The sequence below is a fragment of the Liolophura sinensis genome, chromosome 4, assembly GCF_032854445.1.
Source record: "Liolophura sinensis isolate JHLJ2023 chromosome 4, CUHK_Ljap_v2, whole genome shotgun sequence".
In the NCBI taxonomy this organism is placed as follows: domain Eukaryota; kingdom Metazoa; phylum Mollusca; class Polyplacophora; order Chitonida; family Chitonidae; genus Liolophura; species Liolophura sinensis.
In genome coordinates, this window is record NC_088298.1 from 8,305,139 (window position 1) to 8,327,814 (window position 22,676).

Genomic DNA, 22,676 nt, shown 5'->3' on the forward strand with positions numbered 1-22,676 from the left:
TTTAAAAACTCGAATAAAACTTATGATTCGCTCAATATACACTTGTTAGGAAGTTTGCGTATTGCTGATTTTATTTATAGGCCTGTTTACTGGTAAAACGAATGGTGTCGTTAAAAGAAAAATCACATGATGATAACGTATGTTTACACAGGAACCGATAAGCTAATTCTTCGTGTAGACTACAGAATGACAGACTGTCTTGAGTCAAAATGGACATTTGTATTAATATGCAGGCCTGTGGGGAGCAGTGCTGGGGCAATCAATCGACTATTTCACTCCTTCATTGCTGTACAGGCATAACTGTGAATTATGGCAAGTAACACTTAAATGTACATGTAATCATTTTCAGTAACATTACATAATGTATACTGACAATGCTGGAAAGGCAAACTGATGGCCAATATATCATTAAACATGACTAACTTGTTGCTTTTGAAGTGTAATATTTAATAAATATCCTCATGTCTGAAGCAAGCAAGTGCATTCGAGATACGTGATAATGTTTTAAGCCTAACAGACATGCAGTGACGAGCCCAAGGGACATAACTCTAAAGTAGGTTTGATGCTAGCGAAGTTGTCTCCCTAAACTGCTTCTTACGATTTGCTTTCAAGAAATTTAGGTATTTATTTATTTATTTATTTGATTGGTGTTTTACGACGTACTCAAAAATATTTCACTTATACGACGGGGGCCAACATTATGGTGGGAGGAAACCGGGCCAAGCCCGGGGGAACCCACGACCATCCACAGATCCTTTGAGAAATGTATGCAAACATAATATATGGCAATGAGATAATTTCACGACAAGTTCACATGTTCATGTCTTCACATAGAGATTTTCTCTGTGATTTTCACACAGTGCCGTGACTTCATGCTCATACTTTCACACAGTAGCGCGACTCACACGTTCATATCTACACACATCACTCTACCTTACATGTATCACATTTTCACCCAGTACTCAGTATACACGTGTCAAGCCTCCACACAGTATTCGACCTTACATGTCTCACATTTTCACACAGTTCTCTGCCTTGCACGTATCATATTTTCACACAGTACTCTACCTTGCATGTATCACATTTGCACCCAGTACTCAGTATACACGTATCACATTTTCACATAGTACTCTACCTTGCATGTATCACATTTTCACCCAGTACTCAGTATACACGTATCACATTTTCACACAGTACTCTACCTTGCATGTATCACATTTGCACCCAGTACTCAGTATACACGTATCACATTTTCACACAGTACTCTACCTTGCATGTATCACATTTGCACCCAGTACTAAGTATACACGTATCACATTTTCACACTGTACTCTACCTTGCATGTATTACATTTGCACCCAGTACTCAGTATACACGTATCACATTTTCACACAGTACTCTACCTTGCATGTATCACATTTGCACCCAGTACTCAGTATACACGTATCATATTTTCACAGAGTACTCGACCTTACATGTATCACATTTTCACAGAGTACTCTGCCTTGCACGTATCACATTTTCACACAGTACTCTGCCGTACACGTATCCCATTTTCACACAGTACTCTACCTTGCATGTATCACATTTTCACACAGTACTCTACCTTGCATGTATCACATTTTTACACAGTACTCTGCCTTACACGTATCACATTTTCACACAGTACTCTGCCGTACACGTATCACATTTTCACACAGTACCCTACCTTGCATGTATCACATTTTCACACAGTACTCTGCCGTACACCTACCATATTTTCTCACAGCACTCTACCTGACATATATCACACAGTACTCTGTTGTACACTGTCATATTTTCACACAGTACTCGACCTTACATGTATCACATTTTCACACAGTTCTCATTTTCACACAATACTCTGCCGTACACGTATCATATTTTGACACAGCACTCAGCCTTACATGTATCACAGTTTCACATGAGACTGTGCCCTACATGTGTCGGAATTTCACACTATACTCGGCCTTTAATCCATGTATTACATTTTCATAAAATGCTCTGCCTTACACGTGTCAAATATTCACACAGTACTCTGCCTCACTTGTATTGCATTTTCGCACATAGCTGTGCATAACAGTCACATGTACCCAGGTATGATCAAAACTGCCTGACATATCAGAGAGTAGAGGCAGTATCTATATACATGATGTTTTCCTGTAACCTGTGACTGTTCCACCATCCACAGACACACATAATTAACTACGTGAGTGGAGTGTTTATTACCTTTTCCTCCCATCATGTGACAGCCTAGTTTCTATAAAGTTATATAAGGCATTGTTGTCATAGACTACACAGTAAAAATAAAAGAGGAGGGCGTATATCGTTGTCTTTCATACAACGTGCTGTGTTATTAATTTATTTGATTGGACCTCGCACTCAAGAATATTGCTCTTATACGACAGCGGCCACCATAAAGGTGGGAGGAAAAACAGGGCAGAGCCTGGGGCAACATACAACCATCCACAGCTTGCTGCCACACTTTCTCACGTACGGCTTGAGAAGAAGGCAGGATGAGCAGGACGAACTCATGATGGCCTACGTGACCAATGGCGTTACCACGCAAGCATGGCGCAATGACCCAGGAGCTTCCCAACAATGCGGTCTCTATGAGTTCGAAGACCAATCAAATAAACAAATTGAACACAATTTATTAAACTCATTAGTGAGTGGCTTCTCTCGACATAGACGCTTAGCAACGAAGGTACTAGGGATAATTGTAGGCGTAGGAAGCAATGGTTGGTCAGGTGTCAGTTTACTAAGTCTGGTGTCATTCGACATGGATGTTTTGTGAGACATCACTATGGATGAATTTTCCTAAACGGAGACATCGCAATAGTGTAAAATAGGATTGAAATAATCCACTCATATTTAAAAAAAATGCTCTATGCACAGTGACTTATATACAACGCAAAATAAAACATTATTAGACATAAATAGGTGCACATAACATTGAAGTTAATAACATTAAAAAATGAATCAGTGCTTGGGAGTTAACGTCGTACTTAACCATTTTCCAGCCATATGGCGGCGAGAGGTCATTTGGTGTGTGTCCATACCCTGTGTCTTCTTGTGGCACGGCCAGTCCATGCTGCCAAAGTGCTACCACCACTGAAGTATCATCCCGAAGACACCAGACATGACACCCCAGCTAGTCACATTATACCGACACCAGGATAATCAGTCACGTTTCCTTGCTCTAACCTCGCAGTGCTGAGCGCCAAGTGAGGCAGCAAACACCATTTCTTTGGTAGGACTCGACCCTAATTTGATCTCGGGTGTCCTGACTTCGAGTCAGATGCTCTCACCATTAGGCCACCGAAACGATCCCGTTAATAATCAAACTGACACAGATAGAAATTATCCGTAGATAAATGAGTCATACAAAATCTCCAAGGTATAGTGCTTTATACATATGGCAAAATATATCTTTAAAATATTGACCAATGTGGCATAGGGGTGAACACTGTTTTTATCCCTTTCTCTTTGATTTTGACTTAAGACGAATTGCCTATCTATACACTCAAAAACTTAGTCTGTTAAAGTTTACACGGTAGTGTGGTTTCTGAGTGACGCTAGAATTTATTTATTTATTTGATTAGTGTTTAACGCCGTACTCACGAATATTTCACTTATACGACGGCGGTCAGCATTATGGTGGGAGGAAACCGGGCAAAGCCCGGGGGGAAACCCACGACCATCCGCAGGTTGCGGCAAGACCTTCCCACGTACGGCCGGAGAGGAAGCCAGCATGAGCTGGACTTGAACTCACAGCGACCGCATTGGTGAGAAACTACTGGGTCATTACGCTGCGCTAGCGCGCTAGCCGACTGAGCCATTGAGGCCCCGAGTGACGCTAGAACAGATTACATGTATGTTATTGCAGCATGATATTGTGGCATGGAGAACACAATACCCCGTTACACCAAAAAAGTTTTCGGTTGAAATAACAGGACGCATATGTCTCATTTATATATAACATAGAAGTTGGTAGCAATAACATGATGTATTCTGACAACACAGTCAGTATTCTTAAGGTAGTTGAACAGATCAGGGGCTGCTTTCATGAAGCTAAGTATGCCCTTAACTTCCATGACAATGTATGTTGTAGAGATACGAAGTAGCTAAAGGCTACTTAACACTAAGTATGCTTCATGAAACCGACCTCTGTTTTTAGAGTGTAGTATAAACAAGTATGGAACAGAGATTCCGGGAAACACAACTATGCATTTACAGAGACGCCCTATGCTTGCGTGAAAAATCCCCAACATCGTGTTCAGAACAAATAGGTACAACGTAACGTACGTGTATACGAAGCTTACACAGATTTAAAACATTAAGATATCAGGCTAAAGAACTGATGTGTTGAGTTTTTGCTGTATAAGCTTTACAAAGTCTGTTCATGTATGTTGCAATACAACTAACTTTCAAGCTAACTGCCTGTTTCACTATCTTGCTCTATACAACCTTGTGGTTTTTGGCACAGCATTTCTCTGAGTTGAGCGCAATAAACAACTCACATAAACTTTTTTGTAATATATCTAACCCTACAGGCATGTCACTTGATACGTTATTGTATAGCAAGTCCGCACGTACGAATACCTGGCTAGAACTGTATAGATAAATATTTTCCTAATACCTATACAAACTATACATGTATGAAGGCCTGTTGAAGCTGTAGATAACAAGAGTACTGACCTAAAAAAGCACTGTTGATACACGATCCTGCAGTGCTATAATTTCCCCACGTGCGGATCGAAAATTCTTTCATATATAAAGCGCCGTATTGGATTAAAAACATAGCAATATAGGTGTACACGTTGAAGGTCAGAGTGACAAGTATAGCAACATGTAGGATCTCTGACAAAGTGTGGTGGACTTGGCATGCGCGTTCTTATCTGTCATCGGCCAAATTGACTGTATTGCGTCCCACCCTTCGACTAACCTTTAGAACTCAGGAAATTGCTTTAGCTGAGCGAGCAATGACACATACAATGACTTCGTTATAAAATAAGTTTGGTAAGAACATTGTACCGTTGTTGTTGTTGTTATTATTCACTGAAACCTTTGTATAATGCAGTAAAGAGATCGAATCTGTCTCCAGCTTGATTAATCGCCGTCTTCCTTCAAATCATTAATGAATCGGTATTGCTGCTGTCACCGTCACCACCTCGTCCAGACATAATAAATATTGCGGCCCCAGACAATGGCAGCTTCTTCATACATGTAATTGGAGGCAAAACGACTTCAGTATGAACATCACATTTAACACTAGATGTGCTATAATATAGTCAAACACGCACAACATAGAGAGAAAAACCATAGCAGCGACGACAGTTTGATAGCTGACAAATGGTCACACGTAACCAGTGAAATATGGCCTCTTGCCAATTTACCTCAGTTCGGGTTTTATTCTAACTGTTCATGTAAATACATAAATAGTAGCAAATTACACACCCTCAAGTACTATGGTTTAAGGGGAATTACGTAAAAAAAATGCAGTGATGTTAATTGCAGTTTATTAGACATCATTTGTCTAGAATTACTCAGAACACTGTGTTGTTATCACATTTAATATACAATAACATTAAGCCAACGCACAGGGACCAGGACTCGGATATGCTTTGTGCCCCCTGGCACACATCTGACTGAGATACAATACAGTGTCCACTGGAACTGGTCCCAAGATCTCCCGCACATCTCAAACATCATGTGAAAACGCAACAGGATATATTATCCGTATGTCTTTACGTTGACCACCCCTGGGTTTGAACCCGGTTTACTATCCACTTGCATAATTGGTTTAGTTATCTTGTATTTTAAATATGATGACACGACAGCATTTTGAGTAGTTCTAGACAAGTGATATCTAACACATTGCAGTTAACGCCACTGCATTTTTAAATCTAATTCTGCTTAGGCCAAGGTAGCATGTAACTTGCTACTATTCAACGATTGCCATCGAAGGACAAAATTAAACTCTAACAGAGATAAATTGACGAGCAGCCCTCTTTTATCGGTTACTCGAGGCCATTTGCCAACGATGCCACATTGTTGTCGATGGTCTGGTTTTACACTGTATGCTGTATACCTCTTGTTATACTGTACAAGGGCTAGAAGGAATTTATTTATTTATTTGATGAGCAGAGCTGGATTTCAACTCACAGCGACCGCATTGGTTGGAGGGTCCTGGACCATTGCGCCGCTCTGTCGTGCTAACCCCCTCCCCCACGGAGTAGCCCCGATTGCTGTGAAGGGAATACACTTAAAAGTATTAGAGTTATGGTTGCGAAGAAACAACAGTGTTTGCTTAATTTGCTACATACAAATGGCTTTTTATTTATGCTTTTCGGTTTTTCATCTTTTCAGCTGAATGCCGAAATATTCCAGTGAAATATTCAAGAGTACACGGTAACTAAACCTGAAGATATAAGTACAGTGACCTAACAAACCTCCGTGCGGGTCACATTGTTACTGCTCTAAGCTTTAGGAGAACTCACTGTGTTGCTATTGATCGTCTTTCTACCTGCATTACGAAATAGAAATGAGGTCGTACATATGCATGATAAAGCATGAATGTCTGAATGGGAGCCCACAGATATATGTTTGTGCCTGAAGTTATAAATAGTATATGCATGACAAGTTTATATTGCACAGAGCTCTGGACTAGTTACGCTCAGACATGACTGTACACCGTTCCCAGAAATCATGAATATTCATTATGCTAATAAGTTTAGCTGTATTAGCAAAAAAGACAGGCTGACCGAACGAATGAAAGGGGCTCAGAGACGGCTGAACTGGGTTTTATTGTGGGAATTTGAGCCAAAATGATTCTCCAAAAAACTCTCACTTCCGTGAAATGAAAGTCATATGAAATGAGACATGGAATTACCTTTATTTTGGATTTTGAACCATATGCAGCATATATGGCCTATAGTATAAAACAGACGCAATATTTATTATATTATGTGACCTTAAAACATTTAATATGTACATGTTTGTTAAATTTAGGATGTGTAGGGTCAAAGGTTATTGTCAGTCTAATATTCAATTTATCGCACCTATATCATGGTACCGATATCTTGCCAAATCAGAATTCAAATATCAGATGTTAGCTACAAGAAAACTCTACTAGACTAAATTTAAACTAAGTCTAATTATAACTTTCATGTAAGTTCAATTAAATTCCCTCTTGCATTTAATCAGTCATATTAGTATTCATGGGAGTATTGTGTGGCAGAGCATACGATCACAGTACTGTTGTCATGCATACCTTAGCCTGGGCCAGTGATCTGTGTTCACAACAGCGTATGTAATCTAGAACGACACGCGAAGATATTTTCATTTTCTAGATTAAACGTCACACCTGAATGCTCTCATATCTTACTTGCTTTCATTTGGAAATGACTTTGGAACTTAGACGTAGAAGGTCAATGTAGTTTATCATGTTTCGATCAAATTCTCTAGCGTTTTCATGAAAATAGGTTAAATGTATGCATGCAATAAATTCCGTATTGTTGGTGATGTTTTATTTTTGAGTCTGACTATGTAAATTAGCAAGGGATAAGCCCATAAATCAGTAGAAACAACAATCTAATAGTCCATAGGCTTCGGCGGAATGTTTTATCCGAGATTTTAGACATGGACTTCTTCTGACATGGAGGTAGAAAGTGTACCATTATCAGTCATTTGCATTTTAAACTGGTAACTGACTAGGTTAACAAAGTTATTAGCGACGTGATAATGCTTGCCTCTGGTTCATTGCTTGATCCAGTAATATGTTCCTATCCAAGTAATATCACACAGTATGGCGTAAATCCAAATGTCTGTAGCGTTCATTACCCGACGTATGTGGCGATCCAAATGTCTGTAGCGTTCATTACCCGACGTATGTGACGATCCAAATGTCTGTAGCGTTCATTACCCGACGTATGTGACGATCCAAATGTCTGTAGCGTTCATTACCCGACGTATGTGACGATCCAAATGTCTGTAGCGTTCATTACCCGACGTATGTGACGATCCAAATGTCTGTAGCGTTCATTACCCGACGTATGTGACGATTAAATCCAGTGTTAGGAAAGAGAAAGGTTATAAACGACTGATAGGGAATTGTGAGAGAGCTAACTGGGATGTATTTAGGAAAAGCATATTAATCTCGGATTGGCACAGCATAAAAGGTGAAACAAATATAAATAATTATTGCAAAGTCATTAGTATAAGTATTATAACCTGTGCAAGAATGGCAATACCTAATAAAGAGGCCCATACCAATAATGTTGATAAAAGTTGGAAATCAAAGGTCAAATGAATGTTACAGATCGGTTATTCAAGCGCTCAAGAAAATCTAAAGTAACTGTACACTGTATCTAAAACAAGTGTACACTGTATCTAAAACAAGTGTACACTGTATCTAAAACAACGCAATAGAATCAACAACTTAGTCAGACAAGCTAAAGTCGTTTATTGCGAGCGGAATAAGAAATGTATTCTTAACTGTAAAACTGGGGATAAATACTGGTGGAAACTAGCAAAATCTAGATTTAATAATGAAGCCAATAATTACAAATTGTTTCCTTCTATAATAAATGGCAAGTACAATGCAATAGCCAATGCCGTAGCCAATACCGTAGCCAATACTGTAGCCAAAGCAAATATTCTTAACAGCTATTTTTCTTCCAAATGCAAATATTCTTAACAGCTATTTTTCTTCCAAATGTAAATGATGCAAATAGAACACTCCCTCTTGTTGAGAAACTAACACAGGAGTTATCGCTCATCATAATTAATGATCAGGAAATTTATGACATACTCGACATTTTAGATAAAAAGAAAGCATTAGGTCCGGACGGTAGCCCACGTCTCTTAAGAGAAGGCTAGGCAGCTCTTGCCCTTGCCCTTGCTCTTGTTATATGTACATTCTTTAATCTGTCGTTAACTAAAGGTATTTTTCCGTCCGAATGAAAGATTGCCAATGTTCTTCCTATCCATAAAAGTGATAACATACATGACCCTAGGAATTACAGACCCATTTCTTTATTGTCTTGTCTCACCAAAGTCTTTGAACCTGTTATCTTTAAACATTTGTATAGCTTTCGTCTCAATCGTTTCTCTCCACATCAGTATGCATTCTTTCCTTCACGATACACTCTGTCCGAATTATTTGATATCTATGTTGACATTGCTCAGGCACTTGACAATGATCAGGAAATATTTGTTCTTTTCCTTGATATATCGAAATCTTCCGACAGGGTATGGCACACGGAGCTTTTACATAAACTAATCTCATAAGGCCTAACCTGAAATGCAATGCTGTGGCTTAAAGATTATCTGGCTCAATTGGTTAGCGCACTAGCGTAGGGTAATAACCCAAAAGCCTCTCGCCAAAGCGGTCGCTGTGGGTTCACGCCCAGCTCATGCTGGCTTCCTCTCCGGTCGTACGTGGGAAGGTCTTCCAGCAACCTGCGGATGGCCGTGGGTTTCCCTTGGGCTCTGCCCGGTTCCTCCCACCATGATGCTGGCCGCCGTCGTATAAATGAAATATTCTTGAGTACGGCGTAAAACACCAATCAAATAAATAAATATCATCAAAAAAGATTATCTGAACGACAGACAACAGTATGTTGTTATAAATGGCCGCAGATCAGAAAAACGCCAGTTTATGCAGATGTTCCCCAAGGTTCTGTCCTCGGTTCACTATTACCTTTGTTATACATTAACGACCTAACTAATGATATTATAAATAGAATACGTATTTTTGAAAGCAATACGTGTCTTTATGTTGTATAACCTGCAATAACAAAATGTACAAACAAGTCGGATCTCTGATCTACAAATAATAGAAACTTGATCTGACAAATGGCTTGTTAGCTTTAATACCTCAAAGTCTGTGATTGTGTCCAGAGACGAACTTATCCCTCCAGTGTAACTCCTGTCTTTAAATCAGCTAATATCAATCCCTCACGATCACATAAACATCTTGGTGTTCATCTCTTTCTCAGAATGGATCGTGGAATGAACATGCAGAAATTGTCATAGCAGTAGCCTCCAAAAAGTCAAGTGTTTTCTCCTCAATTAAAATATAAGTTTGACAGAACAAGTTGAACGCATTGAAAGGATTCAGAAGGATTGCTTACGCAAAATAACACGACCAACGCTTAATGCTTCAACTCAGTTTATATATGAGGAGTCCGGTTTCTTCGTTTGAGACGTCAAATCCATCGACTAACTACACTGCGCTAAATTCTCTATCAGACACCATCACACTAATCTCCTTAACCGACTTCCATCTCTCGCCGCCGACCCTAATCCTTTTCAAATTAGATCAAATCATACTATCACACCCTTTCGCTGCCGAACGGAATTCTTTCGACAAACAATCCTTCCTGCAACAATTAATTACTGGAATCTACTACCTGCTGAACTTATAATGACGGTGAACTTAAATGATCTTAAGAAGAAAATCGGTATTCATTTTAGAATGCCCGTACCCCCTTGTCCATTATACTGGTATTATACTGGATCTGGATCTCGATCTTGTGAATAATTTCCTAAGTAATGATACTTCCTGTAGATGTAGCAGGGAAAAACGAAACAGCTGCGCATTTCTTTCTATCCTGCCCTCTTTATGATGACCAAAGACAGCCACTACGACAAAACAGTTTTTATCTGGGTATACGATGGACTTTACAATAATATTACTTTTATTTGGTAGTGCTGGTGCTAATAACCACCTTAATAAAAATGTAGCCGAATATGTTCCCCATTTTATGCACGATACAAAGCGTTTTAACATATCCTTTCTCCTTTTAGTTTTTCCTGTAATATCATATCATATATATATATATATATATATATATATATATATATATATATATATATATATATATATATATATATATATATATATATATATATATATATATATATATATATCACATATACTCGTATATGTATGAGTGTATATTGAATAATAAATTATACTCTCGCTAGAGCTAGTGAGGTATATTCATTTATTTATTTGATTGGTGGTTTACGCCGTACGCAAGAATATTATATATATTTATATATAATATTCTATATTCTATTGTATATATATTTACAATTATATATCTTTATAAACGTTGTATATATCTGTTTAACATTTCTAAACGCACCTGGTGATGAAACACCTGTTGTTGTGTTCGAGAAACAGCTAAAAACTAAATATGGAAGTACATGAATCAGAAACAAAATAAGCTATATGTTTAATCTACAATGAAGTAAACACTTATAAAAATATGGTAACTAAAATTTTCACGTCATTAAAATCAGACTTTCATTGATTTAAATTAATATGCATAAACAGCTACACTGCAAATATTAACGACGCATGACATGTATTTATAAAAACCACATGTATTAATGTGCAAATTCCTTGCTGTTTTCATTGGAACGCACACGTCTTATCCATAAACGCGTCGCATGTATGTGCTAGTACTATACTCGTATGCGTTTTGTTAAAACCATGGTTGACGTCCTTTTTATAACATTGACGTTTTCAGTAAATAAGTTTCATTTTTTTCTCCAAAACATTGGTGTTTTATAGAGAACATGTGACATGTCTACTAGAGTGGTCAAATATCCGTTTTTATTTTAACATGTATATGCCTATCAGTTTTTGCTGTGTATGCATGTATATAAAATATATATATATATATATCTATACAGCTGCTTGTGCAATAGTTTTGTCAAACATATTTATGTATTTACTTCAGGCACATTCTATTTTTTGTAAAATACACATTTTAGAAACATTTTTAAAGTGTTTATTTAAAGTGGCCACTGATCAGTTTAACATGTATTGGATCAAAGGGATATTTGCGATACACAGGTGTCTTTATTCCATTTACAAATATAAGTACACTGAATTCTTCAACATTTATTTATTTATTTGATTGGTGTTTTACGCCATACTCAAGATTATTTCACTCATACGACGGCGGCCAGCATTACGGTGGGTGGAAACCGGGCAGAGCCCGAGAGAAACCCACGACCATCCGAAGGTTGAGTTCTTCAACTGTTTTTTTTAGCAAGAGCGACCTTTTTTTCCTACCCATAATCAGTCTAGGAGCCCCTCCTTACACTTTCGCCTGAATTCAAAATCGTCCCTTACGATTACCAGTGCGTGACAAACTGTGTAGGGACTTTCCCGCGAGCTCAAGCAGAACCATAGGCTGTGTGACTCAGTGTCATGCTACACAACGACAAAGTCTGTACATGTCCTTGGTAAATATAGAATGTGCTCGCTACTACAGGCGAGTTTCGCGTGGGCTTAACTTCTTATCTAGGTCGTATATATGTTTTAGCGCAGTCACCTGCGCTTCAAAAGGCTTCGGAGAAGTTGGGTGTATATTTTGAGAGGACACGTCACAATTGGACATGTCACAAGGATTTGTGACTAAGTCTCAGAAAGACTGTGGACTAACTCATGACCAGGCAGTTCAAGCTGGAATACTGATCAGAGTGGGGACATGTACATAGTAAGTAAAATAGTAGACAGTAAAGATAAAAAAATCGTAATGTTCATTATCGGTATAACATATGGGTATGTTCTATATTGCATTATAAGGCTGTCAGTTTACGTCTGAAATGGGTTCACATCGACTACCTGTCGACGGTTAGAAGTCACAAAGTACTTGTGTACTGCCGTCATGGATGTATCGATCCGCTTGTACACAAAGATATGCAGATTTATATATCGTATTTGAATATACGTGCATTTTGGGGAGAAAAGTACATGTATGGTTATGGTGCACTTACATGTATGGTCGAGCAGTATACACACAGAGGTCAGTAAAAACACACCGTTTTCTGCTGCAGGGCTTGTGTATTACCGAAGTCTTTTGAGACCACATGAATGTATCTACACCAGAGGTGTAACGTGTTACATGAGAGTACAAAGGAGTTTGTAAATGTACATAGTTTTTGATTGGCCCTCCGTGGACAAGAGAGTTGGCACGCCAGCGCGGTGCAATGACCCAGGAGCCTCCCACCGGTGTGGTCGCTGTGAATTCAAGTTCAGCCGTCTCTCTTCCTCTCAGGCTGTCTCTTGAAGAGCTGACAACAACCTGCGGATGGTTGTGGTTTCTGCATGGTTTCCCCCATCATAATACTGGTCGCTGTCGTATAAGTGAAATATTCTTGAGTACGGCGTAAAATATCAGTCAAATAAATACACAGTTTTTGACAGCTTTGTTAGAGGTGGATACTCACAAAAAAGTCTGTTAAATTTAACAGAAACCCTGTTGTTTGAGTGAAGCTAGAATGTCTTGTTATTGTGTTTATTTATGATTTTTCTTTTAAATAAAGGACACATATTCTATTAGCTCGTCATAAAGCTTGTATCAGACTAACAGGATAGTGCATTGGATATAACACTGCAGTTGTCATGTCTCGACCCCCCCCCCGCCCGCCCCCACCTTGTGATGGACTTGTCCCATTCTTTCCATCAACAAGTTTATTGCGTTGGTGGTTAATGTCTCTTTGAGCAGTATTTCAGCCCTGAATTAGTAGGCGAACTTTATTATTCAAATTTTCAGCTTCACAGGCGAAATAGTATTATAACTGCAACAAATTTATCATGTCTGCCCATGTCTGAAATACACAAATGTAAGAGTGACATCAAGAGTCTGGTATTTGGTATTACTCTGTCTAACCACCCTTTAAAATTGGAAAATACAGATGTTTGAATACCCTTTCACCTATGATGCTGATATTTTTTTTAAAATTGGTGACTGATGTCCATGAAATCATGTATATGGTGTTCATTGGGCCCTTAGGGATAGGATATAGGCATGGGTGAATATGAGAGTCCATCTGGAACAATCAGTAGCAACATGCCTGTAATCATATCACGTGACCTGTATCAAATCATCTGCATGCTGTGTCGAAGTATCACGCAGTAAAGTTCACCTGGGCGCTGTTCTACATTGTAAAGACATACATGTAGCTAACCTGGGTCATATTTTGAGTTATTCTAGACCAGTGATGTCTAAGAAATTGTAATTAACATCTCTGCATAAATACCTAATTCTGCCTAAGCCATGGTGCTAGGGGGCGTGTAATTTGCTACTATTTAAGCATTTACATGAACAGTTAGAATACAACCTTAAATGAGGTAAATTGACAAGAGGCCCTATTTCAACGGTCACAAGTGACCATTTGCCAGCTAGCACACAGTCGTCGCTAGTCTGGTCTTACTCTCAATGCTGTACGTCTATAAGTATGTTATACCAAAGACTCAAATGGTACTTGTTGCTTCCTGGCTTGGCGGTCAGCACTGAGAGGCCAGAGCAAGGAAACGGGACTGGTTGTCTTGATGTCAGAGTAATGTGACTGGGTCGGGTGTCATGTCTAGTGTCTTCGGCGTGGTACTTCTGTGGCGGCATAGACTTGCCCTGTTACAAGAAGGCATAGAATATGTATACTAACCTAAAAATTGTTGAGCACGACCTAAAACTTCAAGAATACTTATAAGCAACGATGGTTGTTACAATCCACTTAACCTAACATCGTTTTAGGCAAAAGGGTTCCAAGGAGCTTTAAAAGGGTTCCAGCGAGCTTTAAAAAACAGATGACAATTGTTTGTTGTTGTTATTATTATTCATTTGATTGGCCGGCATCTAATGTATAACGGTTAGGTGTAGGAGTGGAAGAGTCTTGAACACAAAGAGCAAATCACCGACCTTCCACACGTACTTGACATGTCCTGGTCTGAGGGCGTAGTGGAAACATCGAGAGCTGGATTTATGTCTGCGAGGTCATTGGTTTGGGTCAGACTCACTGCAGCAACAGATGTTTTATGTGTTTAGCCGACCTGGTGTTAAGGGTCGGTGGTACAACACTGCTTATCCAGGCAACGAGACGCGGATATAGCACTGGGGGCTTCTCCATAAATCCCCTTGATATATTTATGAATGTATTTTGTAAGTGGAGGAAACCGCTCCCTGACCGGAGATTCCGGAGTGATGATGGAAATACTCCTAATGCATTCATCTAATCGCTTTTTAATTTACATGGCTGTTAATGTGACTACTGTTTTGAGACAATTTATCTGTGCTGAAAATATAAAAAAACAGTTCAACTGGCCTTTCCAGCAAGCAGCAGTGACATAATATTGCATAATCTGTGAATACCAGTATAAATATTGACATTTTATCATACATCATCTGAAAACTTTTGAAGCAGATCTATTCTGTACACGATGTTGTTGTTGCTCCTGTTTCAGCTGTGACGAGACAACATGGCTTCGATGAAATCCGAAATTGAGGACAAGATTCTGACATGCCCTTTGTGTCTGAACGTGCTGACCGATCCAAAATGTCTGCCGTGTATCCATACCTTCTGCCTGGAGTGTTTGAAGATGCACGTGCAGCATACCTCACAGAGGGGCATGTTCCTGTGTCCGGAATGCCGGGAAACCGTCTGGATGAAACAAGGAGGCGTCGAGGAATTCAGGACGAATTTCTTCATCAACCGCCTGAAAGACATGAAATTCAACATGGCGCCCACGGAAGTAGAATTACCGTGTCGCTTACACCCTTCCAAAAGCATGTCGCTCTTCTGTGACGAGTGTAACGTCTGCGTCTGCGCAGACTGTATCGTGCAGAAACACAAAGGTCATCCATGCTCGTCTTTTGCGGATGCGAGGACTGATCGCGAGAAAACCCTGAAGAACAGGCTGAACGACCTTGAACTCGCTACCAATGCTGCCAAAGACAGCCTGCAAGGCCAGACGGCGAAAATAGACGCCGTACGTAAACGTCAATCTGATGGCAGTGACAATGTTAAAGCAGCAGTGCAGCGATTAGTGGAGGAAATACAAAATGCTGCAAGCGCCACCATACGCAACTTAGGGGAGATAACTGAACCAGTTTTAGATCAGCATATTCATTATTTGGATGAGCTGAAGACTCACACCGAACAGCTGGAATCTGATATGGCAAAGATGCACCTGGCCGTAAAGAAGTCTTCTGACGCTGAAATGTTGGATGCTTACAAAGACACGGTGGACAGAGTGACGAATATTTGCATGATGAATTACGGCAGCAAAGAGGAAAACCTGCAGAAATCGGTGGCGCATTTGAAACATTCTTACAACGAAGTTTACGGCAAGTTTTCCACAGAGTGCAAAAATCTCATCAAACAGATGCACAAAGACCTCACGGAGGAAAACCCCGGAACAAAACTTGAACAAAGGAATTCCAAAAAGAGACTCAGCTTTAAAGGGAAGGGAAAGACTCCGGCGTCGGAGGCTGCAAAAACACCACCAAAACTTGGCAAAAAGTCACGTGACATAGGGCGACCATCCACAGATCAGTTTCCCATAACTGGCTTGTGCGTTCATGCAAAGAGCGGGAATATATTCTGCTGTATAGGAGACAAAGCTTATAAATACGGGGGTTTAATTCGTAAATGGAAGGACATACACTCGAGGTTGAAAATCGGGAATGAGGCTGTGTGCGATGTACATGAGCATGGAGAGTTTGTCGTGTTCTCCGTGCGCTCTGAGGGCGTTACGGCAAAGTGCAAAGTAGTTCGCTTCAATCCCGAATCCTCGGCAGCAGAAGTCATTCAGTTGGACTTCTCGTCGAATCCTCCCGGTCTATGCGTATGTAAAGACAAAACACTACTGGTCACAGATTTAACGCTTGGACTTATTCGCCGCGTATCTTGGGACGGTGAGCGGATTGATTCTTTGGGCGGAAGAACAATGCGGAAGCCGTGGTACGTCACTCAAACGTCCAGTGGAAATATTGTGGCTTGTGATAATATGGGGAAAAGCGACGTTTTCCTGTTGGGCGCAGATGGTACGTTCTTAAAGTCTCTGAAAAACGAGACAGAGGCCCAAAGCGCAGAATATGGTATAAGTGATCCATACTCAGTCCGAGTTGACCGTTATGATCGAATATACGTTGCGTGCTGCTGGTCAAACAGCGTTCTGGTTTTCTCAGACAAGGGGGACTATCTCAGCGCCCTCATCACGCCTGACCACCACATCACGCATCCAGTATCACTACACCTTACGGACGACAAAATATACATCGGCCACAAGGACGGCGTCTCCTCCTTTTCAATCTCGTAAAATGGCGGTGTGATTTCTGAGAATTTGCCGGTTTCAAACACAGAGTGGCCTCCTCTTGTGGCAGGACTTGTTCGGTGTAACGACGGAAAAAGACATTTTGTGCAGCTGTGAATGGATCTGTATTGGCTTTCAGTGAAATGTATTTTTGACTAAAAATTCTAATTCTAAGCCTAAATGGATGATATAAAGAGCAGATTTGAAGAAACTTTGAGAAATGTGACTGTGGTGGCTCTATGTGGAAAATGAGCAATCGACATAGTGGGTAAGCGGCTGTTCATTGTTGTCGCAGTGGTTGCGCAAATTTGAGGAACTGACGGAAAGTTGTTGGTTGACTTACCCATTTCAGGATGTTTTTGTACGCTACTAAATAAGATTCTTGCAAACGCAAATTTGTTTTCAAAAGGTGTACTTTTTGAAGACTATGCAGTCATCATTTTGCATCCAGAGCTATGGTGTGTTTCCTCTCTAAATGGCATGAGAGCTCGTGTCACATAGTAACATAAACACTTTACCTAGGGCGAAACTCTGTTTTTGATTTCGCCGCTTTTCTGCATTATTTTCGGACACTACCGAAAACAAAAACAATCTTGGCAACCAGACGTTGGCGTGGTACTAGCCCAGAAGCTGACAAATAGCTTTCGTTTATGGGGTATACATTTAGCTTTGATTACGCTCGTTTCATGACATTTGGTCCACTTTAACTTCCGCAATTCTTTAGTTGTTATTAGCAAGAGGGGAAAATAGCATCTGTGAGAATCAGGACACTTATATACCGCTCTCACCAATGATGTTGTTGTGAGTTTAAGTCCGTGTACGTGGGAAGGCCTGGAGGCAACCTGCGAATGGTCTTTGGTTTTCCCTGGGCACTGCCCGGTTTCCTCCTACCATGCTGATAGCCGCCGCCGTATAAGTGAAATGTTCTTGAGTACGGCATAAACACGAATCAGAGTAAATAAATAAAGTTATATATCGACCCAGACAATATTAAAAATATATTGCTCAGTTTTTCTTCAAATTCTATTTTATCCAAGTTTATCAAACACTTACTGGATGACGGATGTCCCAAAGCTTTGTGTGACATATGTACCATTGACGATTCGCTTCCATTTTAAACGCAAAAGATAATTAATGTCGCAATGTCAACAGTCAAATACATATGCCGAATTTCAGTATGCTTGACACCATGTCAGAATGACTTTCTAATAAGAATTACTTTGATAGATAAGATTAATATAATTAGACATCAACTAAGTCAGCCCGTTATAAATCGTCACTTCGATTGACAGACTTTACTGAGAACCACATATATTTGCAATCATGTAGGTAAGTAACTGAATAAAAATATAAAAGAATATATTGTCTCAAAACCAGCCGTTGAATGTTGAAGTTCAAATCCAGCTCACGACAATCGTGCTGAAGCTTTGTAAAGTATACATACGTTGAGAAATCACGGTTGTTTGTCTTCTGTAATCTTCCTGGTTTCCTATGCAGTCTGCTTTCTTTTTTCATTCCAAATTGTGAGGATCTTCATATATTTATTTATTTATTTGATGTTTTACGCCGTCCTCAAGAATATTTTGTTCATGAAGGCGGTCAACATTCTGAAGGAGGGAAACCGGGAAGAGCCCAGATAAAACACATGGCCATCCGCAGGCGACAGACCTTACTACGTAAGACCGGAGAGCAAGCCAGCAAAAGCTGGCAGTGAACTCATAATGACCACATCGGTGGGTCATTGTGCCGCGCTAGGAAGTTTACCTTTCGACCAGGAGGCTCTTAATTTGTATAATGCATGGCGTGAAACAGTATCAAATAAATCAAGAACTTCTTCCAGAAAATCCTCATTTTTTCTCTTCTATGACATACTAAAAGTTGTCTGTGAAGAAGACGTGTAATTTTCTTCCATAACGAATGGAATTTCCTCATTGAATGTTCAATAAGTCTCACAAGAAAGAATCCTATTTATTGTACTCACCTAAGCTCGTGGATTACACTGTGCGATGGCAGCGATATACTGCACTGTGCGATGGCAGCGATATACTACACTGTGCGATGGCAGCGATATACTGCACTGTGGGACAGCAGCGATATACTACACTGTGCGATGGCAGCAATATACTGCACTGTGGGACGGCAGCGATAAACTACACTCTGCGATGGCAGCGATATACTGCACTGTGCGACAGCAGCGATATACTACACTGTGCGATGGCAGCGATATACTGCCCTGTGCGATATACATGCAGAATGAATAACTGAGTAATTCATTCCTTAGTTTATTCACAGAAAACTAAACAGTGAAACAGTGCCAACTATCGCATTAGCAAGGGAAACAACTTTTGGATCTTAGAACAACAAAGATAGTCTCTTTAACTTACATCCCTTGATGCACGAATTTTCGTACTGTATTTTCTTTGGATGGATTGCGATACATGTATATGCAATTAACTGGCTGGTGTTGTCTGTCGTGCTTAAGATTTTTCACTGATATTACGGTGCACATGTTTATGAGTGCAGGAAAAAGACTGCTCAGGCATAACCAACGATAGGTAGTCAACGCTGCAATAAATTCAACCAGCGAGAGCCTCGTTGATTCATTACCGGTATATAAGCAAGTGCACTGTATCAGAATGGCGTATAGAGCTATTAAATGCCGCATCGCCCTATAGTGCTATGACTTAGGGAACTGACAACGCATTTCAGGGTTATAAAACTGCAAAATTATGGAGTAGGAGAATTTTGGGGCTTTGAAAAACAACGCTGCTTAGTAGAATGCAACCACTCCAGTGGCTGTGCATTACCTCGGAGTATTTACTAGATACCCATGGAGTTTGCTTTGTCAAAAAACCCGGTGAAAAATGTAAAAAGATCTTAAGTATATTCCGTTCGCCAAAGTAATGCAAAACAAACACGGTTGCCAACTTAAATATCAATGATTAGAAAGAATTTAATTTCACCATAATAGATGCGCCTTGAATTCCAGCTGACATACATGGTGTCAACAGTCTATCAACTTCTTCTCAGGAATTGGCGTTTCTTTACCGAGTTGTGAGTAGAAATTCAGCGTTATACTTTTGTATTGGGATGGCCAATACAAACAAGAATATTACCACGCATGGGAATTTTAATCCAATTTTGGGCTGATTTCAGACTTTTGTTTGTAAAATATAAAAAAAAACAAATGATTACATTAGAGCTGGTGATTGCTAATACAACTACGGGTAATTTTGGGGAGAAATTTCAGCCCTTTTCATAGCTATTAATCCCATGCCTGTATTACCTCATAGTTGAGCACATCAATAGAGCGGGTATTGAATTGCAGTATAGCCTAGTTTACTAGGCTATACTAGTGTGAAGTCGAACATCACAATTCACAATTTACAATTTTGCTTTCGCTCGATGTTTTGTTATCGATTTCTGTATTGTTGCATTTTTCTCTGACCTATGATTTTATGAGAGCCTTTCTCGCCTAGGGTGATTCGCACAAAGGCGGTATACAGCTGAGGGACACAGATCATGCAAGGCAAAATCCCGCTTTTCAACATGAATTTTGTTCATGTGACATGTGAACCATCTAAAAATGTGATTTGTGCAACATCCGGAAAGTGTAATCCCTAATCACGACAATACTTAATTTCAAATGAGCTGTTTTCTTTGGCCTCGTTTCTTGATGTAAGATTAGGTCAGGAGGTTTGTCAGGTATACTTTACGAAGGTCGGTGCATGATTTACTCCGGTGGCATTACTGTTTACTCCACTCATAAAACACACCGCTGTCATGTGAGTGCAGTGGGTTTTTAACACACATAAAATACATAGAAAAAATGTAAGGCCGTGTCATTATTGTGGTTAAAAATCTACCGCCTTACCCTTTTTGTATAGGTATGAACCAGTTAAGGTCCAGATGGCTAAGTCTAATAAATGTTGTGTCCGGTAATAATTCAACAAACGAGTTCCTTTCAGTTTGCAAAATCTACTTTGTGACTGCATAGACTGGATGGCATACTGCGGCAGTGACCTTGACATCCCGATGTCAGGGAGCGGTCATTATCAGTAGGGACAAGTCATGTACACAACACTCTTCCCGCGGTACAACAAATTTTGCAGCTAGTTTAAGCAGTAAACGTTCAATGCAAATTATCAAAAATAAGCACGCATACATTGTTAACGACGAAATATTATGTTAACGCGAAAACAAACACATTTAAAGTCATTGTTCTTGTGAAACTCGGGTGATTTGGAAAATCAGGCGAGATTTCTACTGGTTTTCGTTGATACGAGGTTTCTGCTACGGGCTGATTGGTCATTTACTGGTCACTGTTGGGAAAACCCTGCATGAATGGATGTATTGTTATTAATACAACTAGTGGTTGTTGAGTTGACGTTTCCGTTACATCTGGTGATTCTGATGTGAACCATGCGCTGATCTTAGCAGGTCAATATGACATTTCCATGTCAGATTTCCTATCTGGACAAGGTAAGTACAAGGACTTGGTTTTTTCAGAACGATACCCATGATCCCTGTTTCCTGACAATGTCTGTAATCCAATGCGAGAAAAAGGTTCTGTGTTTCCAGGATCTTTTACTGGCAAATATTGTCTTTGAATTCGTTGTCCAATACTTGGTCTCATGGCGTCGAGTCTGGTTCTAAGGTTTCTACCCAGGAGTAGTTCAGCTGGTGTACGCTTGGTGGTACTATGTGGCGGTGCTCTCTACGACATCAAGTCTGGTTTTAAGGTTTCTGTCAAGGAATAATTCAGCTGGGGTTCGCTTGGTGGTACTATGTGGCCGGGCTCACTACGACATCAAGTCTGGTTCTAAGGTTTCTATCAAGGAGTAATTCAGCTGGGGTTCGCTTGGTGGTACTATGTGGCCGGGCTCTTTACGACATCAAGTCTGGTTCTAAGGTTTCTATCAAGGAGTAATTCAGCTGGGGTTCGCTTGGTGGTACTATGTGGCCGGGTTCTTTACGACATCAAGTCTGGTTCTAAGGTTTCTATCAAGGAGTAATTCAGCTGGGGTTCGCTTGGTGGTACTATGTGGCCGGGCTCTTTACGACATCAAGTCTGGTTCTAAGGTTTCCATCAAGGAGTAATTTAGCTGGGGTTCGCTTGGTGGTACTATGTGGCGGTGCTGTCTACGACATCAAGTCTGGTTCTAAGGTTTCCATCAAGGAGTAATTCAGCTGGCGTTCGCTTGGTGGTACTATGTGGCCTGGTTCTGTGCAATAGCAAAAATGTTGATATCTTCTGATTCCGTGAAGCCTTTTGATCCTTCCCAGACTTCATTGCTCGTTTGAATGTCCGAACAAAACCTTATGTTTCACCATTTGTTTTGGGATCAAATCATGGAGACAGGATATGGTGAACACTGTTGATCTTCAAGAAGTTTGAAACAACTCAAAAACAAATTGAGGGCCATTGTCCGACATAAGTTCAATAGGAACTCCATGCTCTGAGAAGACAGTTGGCAATTTCTCCACAATTCGTTCTGCAGTTGTAGAAGACATCTGAATCATTATAGGCCAGTCT

At 40.0% G+C, this 22,676-nt stretch overlaps 1 protein-coding gene across 1 annotated transcript; it reads left to right on the forward strand.

Moving 5' to 3' along the window:
* The first annotated feature begins 12,403 nt into the window (after window positions 1–12,403).
* LOC135464738 (uncharacterized) lies at window positions 12,404–18,594 on the forward strand. The gene is made up of 2 exons (XM_064742262.1): window positions 12,404–12,542; window positions 15,290–18,594. The coding sequence occupies exon 2, from the start codon at window positions 15,305–15,307 to the stop codon at window positions 17,144–17,146; it is 1,842 nt and encodes a 613-aa protein (XP_064598332.1). The 5' UTR covers window positions 12,404–12,542; window positions 15,290–15,304; the 3' UTR covers window positions 17,147–18,594.
* Window positions 18,595–22,676: the final 4,082 nt, after the last annotated feature.

Coding starts and splice junctions, on each gene's coding strand:
- LOC135464738 (XM_064742262.1), top strand. CDS start 15,305: ATGGCTTCGATGAAATCCGAAATTGAGGACAAGATTCTGACATGCCCT.